The sequence below is a fragment of the Nelumbo nucifera genome, chromosome 3, assembly GCF_055504915.1.
Source record: "Nelumbo nucifera cultivar China Antique chromosome 3, China Antique-T2T, whole genome shotgun sequence".
Taxonomy (NCBI): domain Eukaryota; kingdom Viridiplantae; phylum Streptophyta; class Magnoliopsida; order Proteales; family Nelumbonaceae; genus Nelumbo; species Nelumbo nucifera.
In genome coordinates, this window is record NC_142651.1 from 46663600 (window position 1) to 46685087 (window position 21488).

The following is a 21488-nucleotide window of genomic DNA, read 5'->3' on the forward strand; positions in this document are numbered from 1 at the left end:
GTATGCTCAATTACCAACTAGGGCAACCACCTACATGAATTTAAAAAATTCAGGATGCATTTTAAAAGTGTAAAAAAATATGAAGGATAAAAAGTCACAAGTCTTTAAATAATACTAAGAATACATATAAGTCGATTTATGAAAACAGAGAGAGCATGTTCAAGTCTTTTGCCTAGGCACAAGCAACTCATGAACCCATTACTATGAATTAAAATGCATAAATTTAAAAATATGTAAATTTAATATAAAATTGTACGTGTCGGTTCATAAACATATGAATTGGTGTACCGTGCTCCTAAGCCCAGAAAAGGATATGTAAAACAGTTAAAAGTTAAACCTTCCTACCCACAGGCAGAACTGCATAACTCCATGGCTTCGCAGAGCAGTACCTTCATCTGTGGTCTCTACAAAGGGGATACCTAATGGAAGACCTTACACCATTGCATTCGTTTAATTCTGTTGAACCGAGGGAGCTTAGGTAGGGTACAAGGGAAAAAATAACAAGAAAGAAAAACAGAAATGAAACTTATGGCTAGAAATGGACCCTGTATGTGCAGAAGAACGAAGATGGAGATATTCTATCTATAGCCTGATCATTTGATCGCTCAAGTAAGAGAACCATGCAAGCGAAGAAAGCAGAATGAGTGTATATGGGTCAACCATTTCAAGGGCCAGAAGGAAATACATCAAACACAAAGGTTACCCCGCTTTGGTATCTGACGTAAGTAGCCCCATCTGTTCTGTGAGCTGATCCATATGTTCAGCCTTATCCCACCCATTTTCCTCTCCTGAATTCTCCTTTTTTTCCTTAACAATACCTTCTGGTATGCTAGAATCAATCTCCTCTGGGTCCCCTGAAAGAGGGCTTACATTGAGAAACTGTTCCCAGAATACATCATTTATGCTCGGAAGCAATTCAGAATCAGGTAATGGATCTATGTATGCTCCATTACATGTTTCAGTCTCCACGTAACTCACAGCAGGAATATCAACAATGTTTGTTTCTCCCACCAGTCCGTGTACTTGTGGAAGGTCAGGCAAAACCATGTCCGTCTGGCATGAGGCAACGGCTCCCCCCTCTTCCACTCCAGATAGCACACTCAAATCTGGAAATTCAGTTGTTGAAACCATGTCTGTTACTAGGCCAGAAGAAGACTGGATCTCAGATATGGCAGCTGAGGGACGACTACCTGGAAACCCTGAGGCCACAGGCAAAAGTGATTGCCCAGATGTTGGTGGGACCTCCGAAAGTGTCACTCCCGAGGTCCTACTTGAAGAGCCACCACCATCAAATGAGCCGTCTAATGAGTTAGATGGTGTAGGAATATCATCAATCATGAAACTGTCGGGATTGCCATTTGAAGATTCTAGCCTGGGTGATGCATCAAACTTCAAAATTTGCCTTAGCATTGATTTTGCAGCTTCACTCATCAAGGGCTGGTACTTTACAATCTGTCCATCAGGAGCTACAGCACACTCACCCTCAGAGTTCTCTTCCTGTTTCGGGAGTCTCCTTTTCTTACTGACCCCAGATATGCACCGGTTGCTATCATTCTGCTGTTGGACCAGTTGTGCAAGGAATCCAGGGCTTTGCATGGCCTTTGCCAGGAATGACATCATCTGCTGCTGTCGCTGCTCCATTCCCTGAAGTCGCTGACCCATGGTCTGTAACTGGTGATCAGTTGCCTGTTGCTGCTGCCTTAGTCTAACCAGTTCCTGCATAAGTACATTTTTATCTCTTTTAAGTCTCTCAACCTCTTCCTCAAGTCCAAACTTTCCCACCTCAACGCATGCCCCGACTGAAGTACTCTGTCCTTGAGGTTGTTGGTGATGCACATGGGCGGGTTTTCGCCTATTAATACTTTTCAACAAGTGTTTCTGACCCCTCAGGAAACCCTCATTTGCAAATTCCCAGCGGTCTGGATCAACCTTCCTGAATCCCTGGTCAAAGAAAGCCAGCAGAACAAGAAAGGAGAAAGGACTCGTATCAGCATTTTCTATGTTTTCGGTGTCTTTCCATGCATAGTTGTATTTCACTTCCATCATTTAATAAAATCAATAAGATCCAGTTACAATCTAAAACTGAAAACCTTGAGAAAGCTCCAAAGGTCCCCTCCGATGGTCAGGCTTGGGCTCGGGCCTGAACATATTCTGTTAATGTAGAGGCAAAGCCCGGCCTGGCCTGGCCCATGAACAGGTCTAATGGCGGCACAAAACTTTACAAACAAGACAGAACCAAGAAACAACGTGAAGAGTTGAACCCAGTGTTGAATGGGACTCTCCTAAATGGATGTGTTGTGCCAGACATGCACCTAAGGCTCGCATTTCACGGACTCTTGAAGGCACAGGGCACTTCTACATAACATTTCCTCTTTTTACCAGCAACAAGAATCTACATTTCCTTTTTATCCCGTAGCATAGTTCTGTTAATTTCATAACAAGTAGTTATGCCACAATTAATGTTGACAAGTAAAACCAATGGTCAACTTGCATAATACTTTTTTTGTTTTGCTAATAAACTAGTCAATCCAAGAATTTCAAGAGTTTCTATGGGATTTTGTATAGGAGATTTTCCTTCTTTAGTTATAATTTCTTTACTACTCGTATTTAACTGCATGCTAACACTATATATATACATATATAAATTTGATTGCACAATGGCATATTATGACTGCCTAAATGTTTTGGAAAGATCGCTGGTGTTTGGACAGACCTTTAGCTGAGGCTTTTCCCCTCCTTTTCCACTGTGCAGTTAACCAAGAAATATCAGTGGCGGAGTCCTATGTGATCTCTAACAACACAGTAACTTGGAATCCTCAGTTTAGAAGAGATTTGTTTGATTGGGAGATTGATGGAGTGATGCAACTACTGCAGATTTTGCAGGAGCAGTCAATAGATATTTCTGGTGAAGATGAATGGAGTTCTGGTCCTGGAGTAGGGATGGCTGTTTCTCAGTCAAATCTCCGACTGTTAAGCTTAGCAGTACAGGGATTACTAAGTTCCCCTGCCAGCAAGTGTGGAAATCTTGTTCTCCCTCGAAGTTTATCTTCCTTGTGTGGACTATGGTGCTAATGTCTCTCAAGACTCAACCTGGATAGAAGGGGTATTCAGCTCCCTTCTCTGTTGTGTGGTTTGTGTGGCTTATTGCCTGAGTTATCCATTGTCCTATCTCTTCGAGAGTCTGGTACCACTTTATAGGAGTGATTGATCTTTGTTGGGTCATGCCAAATTCAGTTAAAGATCTGCTGCTTTGCTGGAATATTCAAGGTCTGATGAAATAAGGAAATTTAACTTGGAGAACTATTCCTGCGGTTGATGTGGGTGATTTGGTCAGAGAGGAACAGAAGAGTCTTCAGCAACAAATCTAAGAGCATGGAGGAGATTGTGCAGCAGACGGTCAGCAAGCTGATTTCTTGGGTGTCTGTAGCCCCTGATTTTAAAAATTTGAATGTTCCTGAATTGTTTAGATCTGTATCCATTTAGGATCTGTAACATGTCCCATGATCTGAGTAAGCCACATGTAGTTAGCTCTCCTGTTGTAATGAGTTCTTTCTGATTTAATAAATCTCTTACTTTACCTTTCAAAAAAAAAACCTTTAATAGCAACAGGATTTCAAGTCCATACTTACTTCCTTATCTAATAATTTCCTCCTGTCCACTATTCCTACCATAAAATTTTTCTTGATAAGTTATTCCAGTGGCCATGCCTAGGCACACAGGCAAGGTGTGTACCTTAAAATTAGGGATGCAAATGGATTGGATCGAATTTGATTCTGAGTATATCTAAATCTGATCCGATAATACAAATCGTAGATCCAACCCAAACGGATCTTACAAACATCAATTCAAATCTGAATCTGTTAAGGATGTCGAATATCCAAATCTCATCCAATCCAATTTAATTTCTGAAAATTTTAATAAATTATTAAAAGGCAAAAATATTACAGTTTATATAAAGAAAAACAAAAAAAAGTAATTTTTTCAACTATTTTCATCATATATATACACGTTTCTATAAAAATAAATAATATAAAAAATTACAACAATGCAATATAAACATATTTATAAATAAATAACACATATATATATGATAGGATTGGCTTTTTTCAGATTAGATAAGGGTGATCCGAATCCGATCCAATTTTTAATCAAATCTATTATCCGATCCAATCCAAAAATCAAACAAGGGATATCCGAATCTGACAAAATAGGATCAGATTATGGATTGGACCGGATCATGGTCCGATCCATTTTCACCCCTACTTAAAATGCACCTCCCCTACCCCTAGGTCCTAGGTGCACGACTTTCAAAAGGCATGAGCTTGATGCACCTAGTGCACCTTGCGCCTCAGCCCAGGTGTGTGTGCCTTTTTTTCATTTTTTGCACTTTTTGGTGTTTTTCTAGCATGGTAGAGGGCTGGGGGTTCCACCCCCGGACTCCCAGCCAAGCCCCTTGAAGCAAGCCCAAACAAGTCCATGTAATGGTCTTAAATTCTTAATCCCTGGCCTCAAGGGGCTCGGTACAAAGGTAGGTTGTACAATTAGGAATGAAAGATGTCAAATCACATTAACTATTTGAAATAATGCAATTGAGCAAGAAATAAAGAAATTAAAAGTTTGACATGCTTGAATATGTTTTGTATACTATTTTTTATTTTATTTTTGCATTTTTTCACTTTGGATATGTTTTATATGCTATGTTTATGTATCTAAATTTGAGCTAATAGGCTTTTTTAAAACATTTGGTTTAAAATCAAAGTTTGAATTTTTTTAATTAATACTATTAATATTTTCTTAATTTATTTTGAATGTTTACTATTTTTTCATTTTCTCCCTTTTTTTATTTTGCACCTTGCTTCAAAAAGGCACTAGCCTCACCTTACGCCTTACACCTCAAGTGCAAAATGGCCTTTGTGCCTTTTTTTTTATGAATGCCTTTGTGCTTTTTTTCCACCTTGTTCTTTCAAAACATTGAGTTATTCATATCATACAAATTTAGCCCCTTCCCCCCCCCCTCCCCGTTCAAGCACAACAAAATAAACTCAACCTAACTAAACCTGAACCCAATCATTTCACCAGCTATCCAATTCCTTTGCCACTAGGGATGATCAAGCCCACGGCCCTAGGCCAGGCTGGACTGAGCCAGGCCTAATTCTGACCCTACAAATTTTATGTATAAAACATTAAATGTATATAATATTTTATATTATACATCTATAATATGTATATATATATATAATTTATTTTACACATAATGTAACATATAAGATAATATATAATATGTATTATATATAGGTGTTATATTATAATATTTATATAGAATACAAAATATGAGAAAATAACATACATGCATATGTAATTATTATCTACAAATATGTGCAGGCTGGGCTGGGCCTGAAGTATTGGGCCCAGGCCTGCCCTGAAATTTGCAGTCCTAATGTGGGCCTAGGCCTGAGTCAGGGCTGAACACAAAAACCTAGGCCCAAGCCTGGAATTTCCAGGTCTAGCCAAGCCAGGCAGAAAATGATCACCCCTATTCACCACTTTTCAATCTTTATGAGGGTAATATCTTATGTGAAATGGATAAAATCAAATAGTCTTTTTTGAACGTCAAACTAACATAAAATAGAAAAGCAAATCAAGGATAAAATAAGAAGAAATAGAGAGAACACCAAGATTTAGGCTATGTTTGGTTCCGTGGGTGTTTATTGAAAAAACGCCACAAGAAGAGAGGGAAAAATATCCACTATGAAAACAAGAGATACATGGATGATCTCTCGACTCACAACAAAATATTGCTCTCTCCTCAAACCCTAATCTCACACACTCGCTAGCTTAAATAAGCAAAGATCATATTAATATTAGAATTATACATAAGCCCCTCTTTCTCCCATAAATACATATAGGTCTCCATAACTTATCAATATTACAAATATACCCTTGTAATCTCCAACAACCCAAATACAATATATCTCTCAACATTGAAAAAGCAAATATTGCCAAATCATGTGAACCAACAAATTAAAGACATTCCAATCATTAAATTCCAAGAAGTAATACAATATACAAGGCTCCTCAGACTTGAAGAAACTTTGAAACTCAAAAGCATGAACATCTTTTTTTATCAGCAACACAAATGAAAATTTCATTCATCAATTATTTATCAAAAAAAATAATTCATTAATTAGAAAAGGTGCAACAAGGGGTTGTGAGTACAAAGAAAGAGGAAAAAAATACAGCCTTAACTTCCCCCCACCCAAAAACACATCACATCACACAGCCCAAAAAAGAGATTGTCTATTAACTCTCCGCCTTACCAAACCATCAGCCAAGCCTTAACTTTCCCCCACCCAAAAACACATTACATCACAGCCCAAAAAAGAGATTGTCTATTAACTCCCTTCTTTGTCAAACTATCAGCCAAGCCATTTGCTGATCTTTGTACCCACTTAATTCCCAACTGCATATCCTTCAAGAAACACATAAACTGCCTGAATTCGCTCCTGTAGCACCAAGCAACTTTCTCCTCCAAAAATCAACTGATAACCGCTCTAGAATCACCTCCAACAATCAGCCTTACAGTTCCCATTTCCTTGGTTTTCTGCATCCCCAAAGTCATGAACACCTTAGAACCCTACTAGTGATCATCAACATCATCATCTAAGCCTTTAGGCCCTTTACCTTACTATATGGGGTTGGTTACATGAATCATGTCTCACCATTCTGTTCTGTTCAATGCCTTATCCATAGTTAAACTACAAGCCCTTAAACAATTTCTTACTACTTCAACCCATTTCTTTATTCATCTGACACTAGCTTTTTTTATAGGCCGTCTGCTGCTACTACCTTTTCTAGCCCCTTCAACTTGTAACAGAGCATTTCTTCTCAGAAGTGCTGTAGATGGTCTTCTATGTAACCAAACCATCTTAATCTACTTTCCCTCACTTTATCACCTATTGGATATGCTCCTAGGTTCCTTCAAATGAATTCATTTTTTATCCTGCCGTTCCTAGTTTTCACACTCATCCATCACATATTTGCATTTCTGTCATAGTCATGCTTTGGACATGTGATTAAAAAAAAAACTTGAAATTGTCATATTTTGACCTTATCACCTAAAGATGTTAGCCTCAAAAGAAGGAAATCAAACGGCCAAAAATACAGCACTGTCTAGAATGTTAAAGCAAGCACTCACACTTGTTGGTATGCAGTTAGCAAAGGTGATATGGGAATTGGGATAGCCAAATAATCTAGGAATCCTATACATGAAGATTTAAATAATGGTTGACTACCATTACAAGGGACAGAAGTTAATGGGAAAAATAGAATACTGATCATGGAATAGCCCATCTAAGGTGAAGGTTTTCTGTTAGGAGATGGCAAACCAGGCCATTAACACATGTGAGAGACTCCAAAATAAACGGAAATCTTGGTACCTTTTTCCCCATGTGTCTTCTTTGCCTAAGGAGTGGAGAAAACACTAACCATCTTTTATTGAGTGTCAATATTCTATGCAGGTTTGAAACAACTTTTTATCCATCTTTAGTAGTGACTGGATGGCCCTTGGTAGTGTTTTGGTATTATCTCCATGACAACCCCCCAGTCTTATCAGTTATCACACAAGAAGGCAAACAATATGATGTCAGTGAACATTTTTTGGTAATAAGTTAAAAAAGAAATTTTATTCAAAGAGAAGAAAAGATAATACAGGAGGAGGTGATAAGATATCACCCAACAAAAACAACAGAAGAGACCCATCACCCTTCCCAGACTGTGCAGCTGTGTGTGTATATTTGGTTGAAATTCAAGAGCTTTTGAAGAAAACGAAATTGGGGTTAGTCTCTTTATTGAACTCACTATGCAAGAACTAATCATTGGACCTTAGTGTGTGATGAATTTAAAGAGGTGAGTATGAATGATAATGCTGAGGGGATGATAAATAGTTGCCAGATTCCACAGCACAAGACAGCAAAGAAATGATCAATTGGAAGCACCAGGAAAAGGAAGGCTGAGGCTCAATTTTGAAGGATGTAGTCTTGCCAATCTGGAAATATGTCGGAGAGTGTCAGACATAGGTGGGGTGATCAAAGATCACAACAGCACCACTCTTCTCAGTTTCTTAGGACCATTGTGTATTAGTAACTCCTTAAAGCAGAACTGCTGGCTTTGTTCCAAGGATTGAAAATGGCTTCAATTAAAGGATGGACTGATGGAGTGAAATGGAGGCAGAGGGTGATTGTCTTTATGCTAAAATCCCTTGGGAAGTTAGGCCTTTAATAAGGGGGACACTTAAGCTAATTCAGATTAGCTGAATGCATTAGCTGTATGGCAGGCTGTGGAACCAATGATACCGCCCCACGCCAGTGATAAAATACATGGGGCCCACAGTGAGAGATTGAATGGTTGTGGGCCCCATGTATTTTATGACTAATGTGGAGTGTTATTATTGGTTCCACAGCCTGCTGAACAGCTACTGCATTCAGCCAATCCTATCTCCACTTAAGCAAGGCAGCAATTTCAATAGCTCATTCAAATAGGTTCCTGAGAATGCTAATGGCTTGGCAGATGCATTAGCAAAATTGGGTGCTGTCAGGGAAAGGCTGGAATGAGGTGAACTTGGGCCATGAATTATTGCAATCCAATTGTTACATTTCTGAACCAAATGGACTTGTATTTCATTGGTCTGCTACTCTTTTTGGGGTAGTATGGAGGTTTTTTAATGAAACTACCATGGTTATTTATCAAAAATAAATAAATAATGTCCGCTATTCATGGGGCTGTACCAAACAACAGAATACCTTCAGGCGGACATAACACATTAACGTCCAAATGGTTTAATTAAAAGGGGAAGAAACCATATTCTTCTTCAAAGCAGGAAGGATTAATAACACTGGTAGAGGGAGGAAAGACATTGCTTTTACCTGCAATTCACATTTATATTTATGCAACTTGTTCTGTATAAGTGATACACAAGTGAAATATAAGTACAGGAAGGACAAGCATGGCACTTATGCTAAACACAGAAGATACCATGGCAACATAGGCAAACTGGATGCCAATCTGCACCATCCATGAGCTCAATTTACGCCTAAGCGAGTTACAGCCCAAAGATGGGATAATTATTAATCCATATTTTCCATTTGACAGCAACATTCTTAGGTCAAAATTAATTGTTACTTGGTTATTATCCAGTCCACAGAAGGCTGATCACATAAAGGTGATTGGGTAATTCCTCAAATGATATAGGTTTTAGGTTGATGCTAATGTAAGAAGTTGAAATGGTCCCTGGACCAACGGCCACAATAATGACCACATCTGTTGTGTGGAACCTTTTGGCATCATACAACGAGAAAGCTCACCCTGCTTGGTCAGTTGCCAATGTAAGTTCCTGAATGTAGTGAAGTGCTAATGCCTGTCAAGCATATTTAACAACCTTAACAGGGAATACAAATACATAGATCTCTGGTCATAAAATATATACCAGAAAAATAATTCCACAATGAAAAATGTCTTAAAACAAAAGAACGTAAATATAGTGGAGCTTGAACTCATAGGGGCCTATAAGCCAACATTGACTTACCATGTCCAGGGTATTGTTACCTACAATGTAAAATATCAAATGTTTCTGCAAAATGTATGCATAGCAAACCAAATGGAATTCAATAATGATTAATGGATATAAATACTAAATAGACTTATTAGAGGCAGAAAACTATAATTTGCAGGCCTCAAGCAATATATAGTACAGATCTATAATCCAGAAGCAATGGCACCAAATATAATAGCCTAAGAATCCATATAACTTGAATAGTTGGATCTTATATTTCTTATTAGCAGGAATATGAAAAGGAATGGCCATGCATAAAATTTCAACATCCACCACCATCATCATGTACATCTTGTCCAAACTATATGGGATTGGCTATATGAATCCTCTTCTGTTATTCTGTTCTATTCAGATCCATTTCCATTGGTTAACCATGGGCCCTTATCATTTTCTTGATAATTTCCCTTAGATCATTTCTTACCACTTCAGCTCATGCCCTTTTTGGTCTGCTGCTCCTAGATCTTCTAGCCCCTTCATCTTGTAATAGATCACTTCTTACAGGTGCTAAAGATGACCTTCTCTGCATATGCCCAAACCAACTGATCCCTATTTACCCCTTGCTTAGCTAAAGCATCAGCCATCACATTAGCTTATCTCTTAACCCAATGTATCCTAAAACTCACATTTCGAGTAGGGGCAAGCATGGGTTGGCTTGGTTTGGTTCCAAGGCAGAACCAGGAACCTACCCTGTAGGGATCGGTTCCAGATTTTTGGAACCAGAACCTACCCTGTCAAGATTGGTTTAAAGGTCAGGTTCTGGTCTTGGTGATTTTATGGTCAGTTCCAGGGACTACCCATGGAACCTATTCTTTTAAAAATAATAATAGGGGTGTTCATTATATGGTTCAAACCATAAAACCGAACCGAACTAAAATTGCGCTTTGGTTCGGTTTACACCTAAAAACGGTTTGGTTCAGTTTGGTAGTTTTCTAAATTATGGTTTACGGTTTTGGTTTGGTTCATTGGATTTCATAAACCAAACCAAACCATAAACTGTAAACCGAAATTATATATATATAATGTAAATTATAAATATATATGAATATATGATGTATAAATATTGTATAATATATCTAAATTGAATGCATAAAATTATAAGTATATAATAAACTCTTTATTTTATAATAAAATAATAAAATAAGTTTTAATTTTTAATTTTTAGGGAAGCTATTTGGGCTTTCTAATTGGATTAAGCCCAATAGAATCATAGAATGGTCCAAGTCCCCAAACTGTATTAGAAACCGCACCAAACCATAATAAAATGGTTTGGTCTGGTTTGGTTTCTATACCAAAACGGTTTGGTTCAGTTTGGAAACTTCTCAAACCGTAGTTTACCGGTTTGGTCTGAGATCTTCTCCAAACTGGACCGTGAACACCCCCTAAATAATATTATGTTGTTTTTTATATTTTTCCCTTTCAAATTTATAATCATTCAATCTCAAAGAAATAAAACATGATCCATAAACAACCTAAATAATATCACATAATCATTACTAATCCATAGTCCAACTTCACACAAGGTTGGTTCTCTGGTTAGTTCGAGTAGGGTAAACCCCCAAACCTTGACACCAGCCTAGGTGGGGGTCAGTTCCAAGAATCTGGAACCTGACCCTTTGTTTTTTATAAGTAGAAAGAAAAATATTCATTAAAATAAAAAGATGAATATAATCAACAACAAGTGTTAAGGCAACACCCACATCAACACTACCCAATCACATCAAAATTTCAACAATCTAAAATGAAAACACACACACACACACTCCAAAGCTCTTCTTGATAAATTAATCTTCTTCCTATAGCTCTGGAACCACAAATTAACAAACAGATGCATGTTGCCATTTGCCAACTCGCCAACACCTTAATCATCTTCTTCCTGCCCATCTCCTTCCTCGTTCCATGCCTCTCCTCCTTCTGGCCTCCCCTACTATGGTCTTCTTTAATCTCTCCTCCCACTTGCTCCTTTTTTTTATCAATAACAAAAGCTCCCTTCAAAAGAACAAACCTAAACTCTTGCCAAATGCCAACTCTGACATCTCTAGCGGCCAAATTCTCGATCTCCACTAATCCTCCCTTTTCTTCTTTGCTATCTGAAATAACCTCATCAGGTTTCTTCTCTTCCCGCCTCCCCCCTCCTTTTCAATAACCTCTGACCCATCAATTAGCTCTAACATTTTTCTCATATGCAACTAACAAATGAGTCACTGCCCCATCTAACGCTTGAGTCTCGGAACCTCTCCTCTCAACCATCTCAATCAAACCCTTGAATTGTGATCCATTTTTCTTATAAACTCTCTTCAACTTGTTGTTGGACGACCAGCCCCAACCAGGCCCTCTTTCAATCTTGAAAAAATTTTAGTAACATGCAATAAATAGGATTTATTCGCAATTTAAGCTTCCTACAACACCTTCAACTCACTCACAAAACCATCTAGAACCAAATCATACCCAAGAACTGATTGGAACCATCCTTGCCAAGGCCAATTTGAGGTCGGTTCCAATTTGCTCTGAGTGGAACCAACCCATTTTTTCTTGGTACTTGTACAACCAACCCATTTGCTCACCCCTAATTTCAAATAAGCAATTTAAATTTGCATCACTTTTTTGTCCCCCCTCGACCTCCAGATGTGCCATATTCAACTCATTTGCAATCTGTACCCCTTGTAGTGCAACAAGCAAATAATCCCTGATAGAATCCCCTACTCCTGGACCCAAGAATAAAGAAATGACGGCCCAACATTCTGCTCCATGATTTTTCAAATCCATTAGCATTCTAGATTAAGTGTGAACAGCCATAATCTAGTAATGGGTTTTAAGGCTAAACATAGGCAAATAAAGATATATAATCTATAATCTATAAGCAATGACACCAACCAAATAGTTAAGAATCTCTAAAACTTGGATCTAGTAATTCTTGATGGAGGAACATGAAATAGAATAGTAAGATCATGTATAAAATGCCAACATCCATAACCTAAAAAATTAACAGACCCGTAATCTAGAAGGAAGAACACATAGATTAATAATTTCTATGACTTGCCAACTGAGGGGTGGCTCAGTTGGTGCATTAGCTGGTTTGTTCCAGAAAAAACGCAGATTTGATTCGCCCTATCACCAAATTTGGGGAGAGGGTTATTAGCATGGTGCTGCACTACTCAACAGCCCCTACGGAGGATTTGGGCATATCACCACATACCAATAAAAAAAATTCTAAGACTTGGATCCAGTACTTATTGTTGGCAAGTATACCAGATAGAATGGTAACCCGGACCAATCAAATCATATTAACTCTGATCAGTCACTTGTCGATTTAGAAAGCTCGCCAGTAATTAACTTTTCAAACTTTTAGCCACTGTGTTCCATTGAACAAAATCTATCGACCAAATGTTATCTAGGGCAAAAGAATGGATCGAATGTTCATTAGTTTAGTTGTAATACGTCACCAACAAGATCCATCACAAAAAAAAAAAAACGTCAACAAAAAAGTTATGACGAAAAAATACAGAAAAAAAAGCAGGATACGCAAGTGTTCCTCTGCCTTCACCAACAAAATTGAACCATTATGCTTCAATGGAAACTGAAGAAACTCAATAGATTGGATAACCTTGCTACTTTCAAGAGGCCTCATGATCTCACACTTATGTGCACTGCTAATATAAGAGTGTAAAAATTTATCATGCTTCACATTAAGAACAAAAATAGAAGCCAGAAAATAGATAAGAACCCGACATCTTTTTTTATTAGCTGATATTCCCTCTGGTTCAAAACATTATTATAACAGTAATAATAAGAGGAAAAAGAACTTCAATAAGCTCAAGGAGGGAAAGGCGTACGTATGTGTTCAACTGTCTGACGAAACTGGAGAAGTTATTGTGCTTGAAATACTTGGGCAGCAGATCCCTTGCGAACTCCGGCGGGTTCCAGACGACAAAGCTGTTGTTGCTAGGGCTCCAGGACACGATCGAATTCGTCGAGGGATCATCAACCATGTCATAGGTCTTGCTCAGGAACGGGGGCGGAGCATTCGCATTCGAAATCGAGCTCGAGCTTGAAATCGTCGTTGTGCTCTGAACCCCATCCATGCCGCCGTAAATTTAAACAACGACAAGCATCGAACAGCCGATAAAAAAACTTAGGAGAAGAGGGAGTATTATCAACTTCCGAGACAACTTCCTTACACAGGAAATAGAGGTTTAAACGAGTTGAAATGGCGCCGTTACTGTAACAACTGCTGAGAAAAAGCAGAGATAGGAGGATTAGGTTCGATCTCGAAGGGAATATAGGGTTATTGGAAGCGAATTAAAGGGTCCTGACTGAAGAGAGCGTTTAATTGGAGAAATAGTGGGAAAATGAAGAGAAACCCTAAATTGCCCGATGGATGCCATTGTACAGTCAATGCCTGGATAGGGGGGGTGGAGGAGGGAAGACTGCTTAGAGACGGAGGTGAAAGTGATTTTATTAGGGGGTTTTTATTAGTGGAAGAGAGAGAGAGAGAGATGGGAGACGACGGAGGAAACGGACACGAACCGGTCGACGGTGCTTGAGAAAGTCGTGACGGCGTCGAGTTTTGTGTAAATTCAAGAGAATAATTGCTCCCTCACGTTCTCCCAAATAACGAAAATGCCTTCCAAGATGTTTTTGGAATATATATGGGTCATGTAATTTGGGGTAGTGACGTTTAAAAAGGGCTTTGACTTCTAAAATTATACACTCTACTACAGTAGATAACTGAAATATTTACAAAAGTCATTTCACCCTCGGAGTCCCAATAGGATACTCAATACATAGAAAAAAGATTTTGGGAGTGAGATTTAGTCATTTGGAACACTTATGGACTGGTATTATAAGTTCGATGAACAAAATGAAACTTAACATTTTAAAGTTTGTAATTAAATTTCTGGTTTTTAACAAAATCCAATGGCAAGACCTAGGGGTGCAAGTCGAGTGGGTTGGGTTGGGCTGGGTTTATGGTCAACCCAGGCTCAGTCTTAAAATTTGGGCTCAAGGCCTGAGCCTAGGGTTAAGCCTGATTTTTCTAATCCGAGCCTAACCCATCATGTATTTGAAGCACTTAGGTTGGGTTTGGGCCCGGGTCGGGCTGGGGTTGGTCAATAAATTCACTCTAAAATTACACACATATAAATGTATTTATACAAATATGTATGTATGTATGTATGTATGTATATATATATATATATCAGGCTCAGGTCTGGTTTGGGCTACCTAAGGGCTAAGCCTAAGCTCGGCCCGAAAAAAAAAAAAAAAAAAAAAAACTCAAATTCTTGGGCCCGAGCCCATCCTAAGGACTGAAAATCCAAGCCCAGCTCATGTAAAATTCTGGCTTGGGCTGGTTCAGGCTCAGGCTGGGCCCACCCAGGTTGCACCCCTAGCAAGACCAGGGAAGTATACTTTTTTCTTGTAAAGTCCATACAACCGTTTGTGCATCTATGGTTGTGTTTGTTTTCGTGGGCGTTTATTGAAAAAATGACACCACATCAGTGTCACATAGGCATATTGCATATGAAGCAAAATGAAACAACTGTTTGGTTTCACCGTTTATCAAATAAATGGTAGAAAACTGAAACGTTTTGGTTTTTGTGACTAGAGCATTTGGGGAAACGTCAAATTCTTGTTTCCTCCAACACCCCATTGTTTCTTGAAACCAAATACTGATGTGGCACACTTTAATGGGTATTAATCTGAGGTGGAGAGTAAAAAACATTTAAAATAAAGTCCAACCAAACAACAAAAACATGAAACATTTAAAGTGAAAAAGTACAAATAAACGGCCTATCCATAAACGCCCACAGAACCAAACACATACTATATCTCCACAATTCCAATTCTAAATTTCTATTAAAGCCTGCATAATAACAAATAGTTCACCTTGATCAGTAGAAGCAACATTGAATGCTCTTCCCCTTAGAATTTTCAAGCAGGATAGATTCCTTGATAAAATGATAATTCCAAAACTGAATAAGGAATCAGTTACTTTCCCAGTGAAGATAATTAAATCAGTAGAATGGGTAACAGAAAGCGCAAACTTTTGTGATAGAGATGCAATCCATGAGAGCCATTTTGAGGAACTGAAGCATTCTAGGCACTTTGATTTATAATATTAATGAGATTTTGAGGAAGAATTTGTCAGTTCATGAAACATTTCTCATTTCGGGCATACTAGATATAGTAACAAGCAATAGCAATCCATCCTAAGATTTGCAACAATAATTGATTGTCTACAATTAAAGTAGATAAAGTATTTACACATGACATCCAAGATCCTTGATATACATTCTTGAGATTTAGGTTCTCGGGTTCTACAAAGAAAATAGCTTGTGCAAATTGACAATCAATAAACAAATGAGAAAAGGATTCTACTGCTTCATTACATAAAGCACAGATTTTATCTTGTGGATCAAAGAAAAGCATGTCTTTTATAGGAATAAAATTATTGATTACTCTCCAGAAAAACAACTGAAATCGAGGAGGAATATTGAGTTCCTAGATTCTATTCAAGCAAAATTTTAATTCGGGGGGAATAGCTCTCAAATATTGTTGTTGGTTCCTTTTATATTCCTCTTTAATTGAAAACTTACCTAAGTTATGAACAGTCCAAATCCAAGTAATATCATTGTTTGAGGGAAAGATTGGAGTTCTAAGGATTTTATTGGCTTCCCTGGTGGTGAACAAAGAATTAATGAGTGTTTCATTCCACTGTCCTGAGGAGAGGAGGGTTGAAATTCTTAGATTCTTAAGATTAGGGGTTAAAAGAAAAGGAATCCAAGAGAAATCATTATTGGAATGAATCCAAGGCACTTGGTCCAAATAAAAAGAGGAAGTTTCATTCACTAGATAACTACATTCATAAGCTAGTTCCCTAATCTCTAGGGCTATGTATTTCCAATAAAAGGAGATTGAAGGAGCTATTGAATAAGGAATATGAGTGCAGTGTTTTAAATATTTTAATTTCCAAATTTGGGCCCATAATTTATGTTGCTCATTCAGATATTGCCAACCAATTTTCTTAAGAAGGGCCAGGTTTACCAATTTCAGATGTTTCAAGCCTAAACCTCCAAAGGCCTTTGGCAAAGTAAGTTTATTCCAAGAGCAGCAACGATAAGGATGACTCCGAGAGTTAGAAACCCCCCACCAGAACTCTTTAATAATTTTCTCCATACTATTAATAGTTTTTTGGGGATAGTGTATAAGGCTCATAAAATTGAGAGGGTCAGCTTGGAGAACTTATTGAATTAAAATTTTCTTTCCTGCTTGGCTAATAGCAGAAGCTCTCTACTTATTTAATTTGGATTTGAGGTTTTCCAAGGCATTATTTAAATTTGAGGGCCTATGTGCAGCTGGAATTAAGAGGGCCTATGTGTAGTTGCCACCTAATCATTCTTTAATGTCTTGGATGAATATTCTTATTACAAAAAGGCCTAATTTTTCAAAGTTTACCAGCTAACCTGGAGTTGATTGATATTGAAGAAGAATCTGTTTCAAATTATCCAACTCTTCTCTATGGGCTCGAAGAAATAGCATAATATCATCTGCAAAAAATAAATGGGAAATGGAAGGAGAAGAGTTATTTATTTTAATATATACCTTGTAATTTTCCTTCCTGCTCAGCATGTGAAATCAAACAAGACAGACCCTTCATGGAAAAAATGAACAAATAGGAAGAAAGAGGGTCTCCTTGACGTAAGCCTCTGGTAGGACAAAAGTGTCCTTCCAAGGTACCATTAATTAAGACTGAAAGGAAACTATGGAAATACATTCTTTTATTAGCTGACAGAATGCTTCAGAAAACCCAAGGAGAGATAATATTTTTAATAGGAAACCACATTCTAGACAGTCATAGGCTTTAGACATATCTAACTTTAAAGCTACATAGCCCGTACCTCGTTTTTTATGTTTAAGGAAGTGGAACATCTCATGTGTAATAATGGAATTGTCTACCATTTGACGTCTAGGGACAAAAGCTGCTTGATTAGGAGCAATACATTTATCTAGTAGAGTATGAAGCCTAGTAGCTATCAATTTTGCTATAATTTTATAAAGGACATTACATAAACTAATAGGTCTATAGCCTTGTATTTTCTTATAGTATACTTTTTTCAGAATTAAATAGATAAAAGTATGACTGGGCCTCCTAAGTAGTTTTTTAGTGATAAAGAAATCCTGAACTACCTGCACAATTTTCAATCCCATCATGTCCCAACATTCCTTAAAAACTAGAACTGGCATTCTATCCGGACCCAAAGATTTTAGACTCCCAATGCTAAAAAGTGTTAATTTTACTTCTTCTTCGGAGGGAATTGTCATTAGCATAGTATTTTCCTCCTTAGTAACAATAGTATTAATGAGATGGGATAAATCCTCAATTTCTTATGGATCCCGAGACATGTACAGATTTGAAAAGTACTCTACAAAAATTTGAGCAAGGTCTTTGTGAGAGGATATCCAATTATTTTGTCATTCCTTGTGAACGTCGAGAAAAATCCCCCAGTAGTTCACTTCATGGCCGAAGAGATGGAGTTGTCACCCATTAGGATACATAACTAGGAATCATGGGCCTCCCGGGATTAGATTTCGCAAAATATTTTGCATTTATAGTGACTCCACATCAATCAACCAGGACAAGGCTGATCTGGGTAAGTTGAAAAAGAGAGAGGGAAGGGGTTAGACACCCCTCTCTCATGTCAGTGTGAATGCTAGTTTCCCTTCTCTGATTTTTATTTAAAAAAACAACATATCGGATAGAGAACCTGCCTTCACTAGCTTGAAAATGTGAGGTGGCTGAAATAATCTCTTTCCTCCTCTAGACCAAACCCCTTTTGGATGCAGGGACTTGAGCAAAGAGGTGAGAAAATCTATCCTTACCCCTTTTTATCAGGAACCCCACTTTCAGAATCAGCTGAATGGTCAGAGGAGATTGAGAGGACGAAATCGCCACTTCCACCAAGCAAAGGAGAGAGCAGGTGCTCCCAAACTCAAAAGAGTGAAGCAAACAAGCGCAAATACAATAAAAAGCTTTCAACGATTAAAAGGAAATAAATGCTTCCAAAAAAATAAACTATGAATCTAACACAAAAAGTGAAGTAAGGATTTTACCTCTATGTAGCCTATGAATAAGGGGTGAATGTTGCTAATGGTGTCACCGAAATAGAAGCCAGATGAATGAAGATTTAGTCGCCTAATAACTACATCAAATTGCAATTTTTGATTGAATTGATGGTGCTAGGGGGGAAAATGATTTTGTGAGAATGAGATGCAAGATGTGAGTCGTTGTTGCTGGTAGGTTCAAACCCGCCGCTGCAACTCAAAGTGTGGTCTGTGGGTCGGAGGGATGCAAAGGGGAACTAACAAAAGAGAAGAGAAAAGGAGAGAGAGGGGAAAAGAATGAGAGACGGGGAAAGAGAGAACACTAGGGGAATTCCGAGCTCACCACCCACCGTCGCCACTATGTAGTTGCCGTAGGGTTGAAGACAACGAACCCTTCTACCCTTTTACCTCTCTTCAAACTCTTCTTGCCCAACCCCTTTCTCTCTCGACTTATCCTAGCAAGATGACTCTTTTCTCTTTGAGCCCCTCTTTCTCGAAACTTTATCTCTGAACTCGTATCTCGACCACCTTCCAGCCTTCCCAAAAACAAAACAACGAGAGAGCCTCTTTTCCAAGATCCTCTCCTCCAACCCCTTTTTTTTTTGGGATGGGTGCCTTCTATTTATAATAGGAGTGAGGGGATTCTCAAAGAAACTTCAAAGTGAATGGGGGGTTTGGGGTGACTTGACAATTAAGGTTTGAAAGGACCCATTTAGAGTGGTGCTTGGGTTCATGAAGGGTATTATTGTAATTTGAGGTTTGTGGGGTAAATTGGTAATTTGGGATAAAAGGGTAATCAGGTAGTTTTGAGGTAATTTGGTGATTTGGGGTTTGAAGGGGTTGATTAGGAAGGATAATTGGGTAAATTTGGTGAATAAGGGCATTTTGGTAAATTTGGTTAAAAGGGCAATTCGAGAATTTGGAATGGAGGGTATTTTAGGAATTTGGTCAAGGGGTATTTTGGGAGATTTGAAAAGGGGTCATTTGGGAATTAAGTTAGGGGTATTTTGGTAATTGGTCCAATGAGGGTATTTCGGGAATTTAGAAGAAGGGGTAATTTGGGAACCAGGTCAGGGGTATTTTGGTAATTTGGAAAGAATGTAGTTTTGGTAACTTGGTCAAGGGTATTTTGGAAATTTGGTGTGAGGGTACTTTTGGTAATTTGGTCAAGGGTATTTTTAGCATTTAGTCAAGGGGTATTTTGGTAATTTGGAAGGAGGGTAATTTTGATAATCTGGTCTAGGGTATTTTGGGCATTTGGTCAATGGTATTTTTGGAATTTGGTTCAGGGGTTTTTTGGTAATTTGGAATGGGGATGATTTTGGTAATCTGGTTAAGGGTATTAGGTGGGTCCATTTATGGATCTTGGGGATTTGGGGTTGAGATTTGGGTTCTTTGGATTCTTTGGATATCGGTAGTGTCGGAATGGTTTAATCGGTGTTCGAGAGTGAGTTGGGGGTTTAGACAGAGGACCGAGCAAAAATCGAGTGCTCACAATCTTTAATGCCATCAATATAATTTATTTTTTGTCTAAAGAGAGTACTCCTATGAAAAAATTTTGTATTCTTGTCACCCAAATGCAGCCAAGTTTGATAAGATTTTTGTCATTAAAAGCTTTCAATTTGTGTTATCGTCTTCTCATATTCTTTCTAAAGGCTATTCAATCTATGAGAGTCCTCAGTTTCAGCTTCTTCTATTTAATTTGGTCCTCCAACATTTTTAGTTTCTCTCTAGGTTCAAGAAAAGAAGTCTTCCTCCATTGAATTAGGTATTTCTTAATCCTATCTAGACGAAGGGTTATCCGATAAGCTGAGTGTCCATTAATCAGATTCCATCCATCCTCCATTACAGATTTACAAGAATTGTCAGATAACCACATCTCATAAAAATGAAACATTTTGGGCAGATTTAGAATATGAGGGTTTATATTCAAAATTAAAGGATGATGATTTGATCCCCATCTAGTACCTAAGGACATAGAAGCATGTGGATACCAGTTTAACCAGTCTGGAGAAGCAACAACCCTATTAAGAGTTCATTGAATATGCCCTTTACTTCGTTTATTAGTCCAAGCTATACCCCCTCCCTGAATGTTTAGCTCCACAAGGTTTAGTTCTATAATTAAGTTCCTATATTGCTTGGAAATGAGAGGGTTCGAAGCAGAAGTAGAAGGGTCTAAAGTTTCCACCTATGCTGCTTCATCAACATCACCAATTAATACAAAAGGTAGACTTATAGTTTCTAGCCAAGAATTTAAGTTTGCCCAACTTATAATGTAAGGACCATAAATAAAGCCAATTAACCAAGAATAAGAATCTGAGTTGATTTTCAGGAAGACATACCTTGGATGAACCAAAAAGATTGAGGCCTGGATACCAGTTTTCCAAATAACAACTAATCTTCCGACTCTCCCTTTAGGAGGAATCATATAGGAATTAGAATGGCGAAGTTGATTAGCCAAACTATTTATTTCATTGTTAGGGATTTTAGTTTACTTGAAAAATAAAATCAAGATTAAAACGGTGAGCAAAATCCCTTAGGCCTTGAATTGCCTTGGGGCGAGCAGCCCCACGACAGTTCCAGCTCATTATGATCATTGGCGGTGGTGTGGCTGTTGAGGGCAAGTCACCACCGCCCACTGGAATAAAAAATGAATATAAAAAGCCAAAGAAACAATACTCACCTTATGCCTTCCATCGAGTTCTTGAACAAATTCCTTGAATTTTATGTGATCAATAGTGACAATTAGTTCCAATGGAAGACTAGAATATGACAATTCAGG

The 21488-nt window shown here is 38.0% G+C and overlaps 1 protein-coding gene across 4 annotated transcripts; it reads right to left on the minus strand.

The window, feature by feature from the left end:
• Nucleotides 1-222: 222 nt before the first annotated feature.
• HSFA1D (heat shock transcription factor A1D) lies at nucleotides 223-19296 on the minus strand. 4 transcript variants are annotated; one of them, XM_088900667.1, is made up of 4 exons: nucleotides 18716-19296; nucleotides 15491-15552; nucleotides 13438-13832; nucleotides 223-1941 (listed from the first exon to the last, which is right to left on the minus strand). In XM_088900667.1, exons 3-4 carry the CDS (start codon nucleotides 13684-13686, stop codon nucleotides 700-702), a joined length of 1491 nt encoding a protein of 496 aa, XP_088756793.1. In that variant the 5' UTR covers nucleotides 13687-13832; nucleotides 15491-15552; nucleotides 18716-19296; the 3' UTR covers nucleotides 223-699. The 4 variants fall into 4 exon arrangements, with proteins under 4 accessions (XP_088756793.1, XP_010276858.1, XP_010276854.1 ...); XM_010278556.3 differs by lacking the exon at nucleotides 15491-15552 and adding an exon at nucleotides 17068-17151; XM_010278552.3 differs by lacking the exon at nucleotides 15491-15552.
• Nucleotides 19297-21488: the final 2192 nt, after the last annotated feature.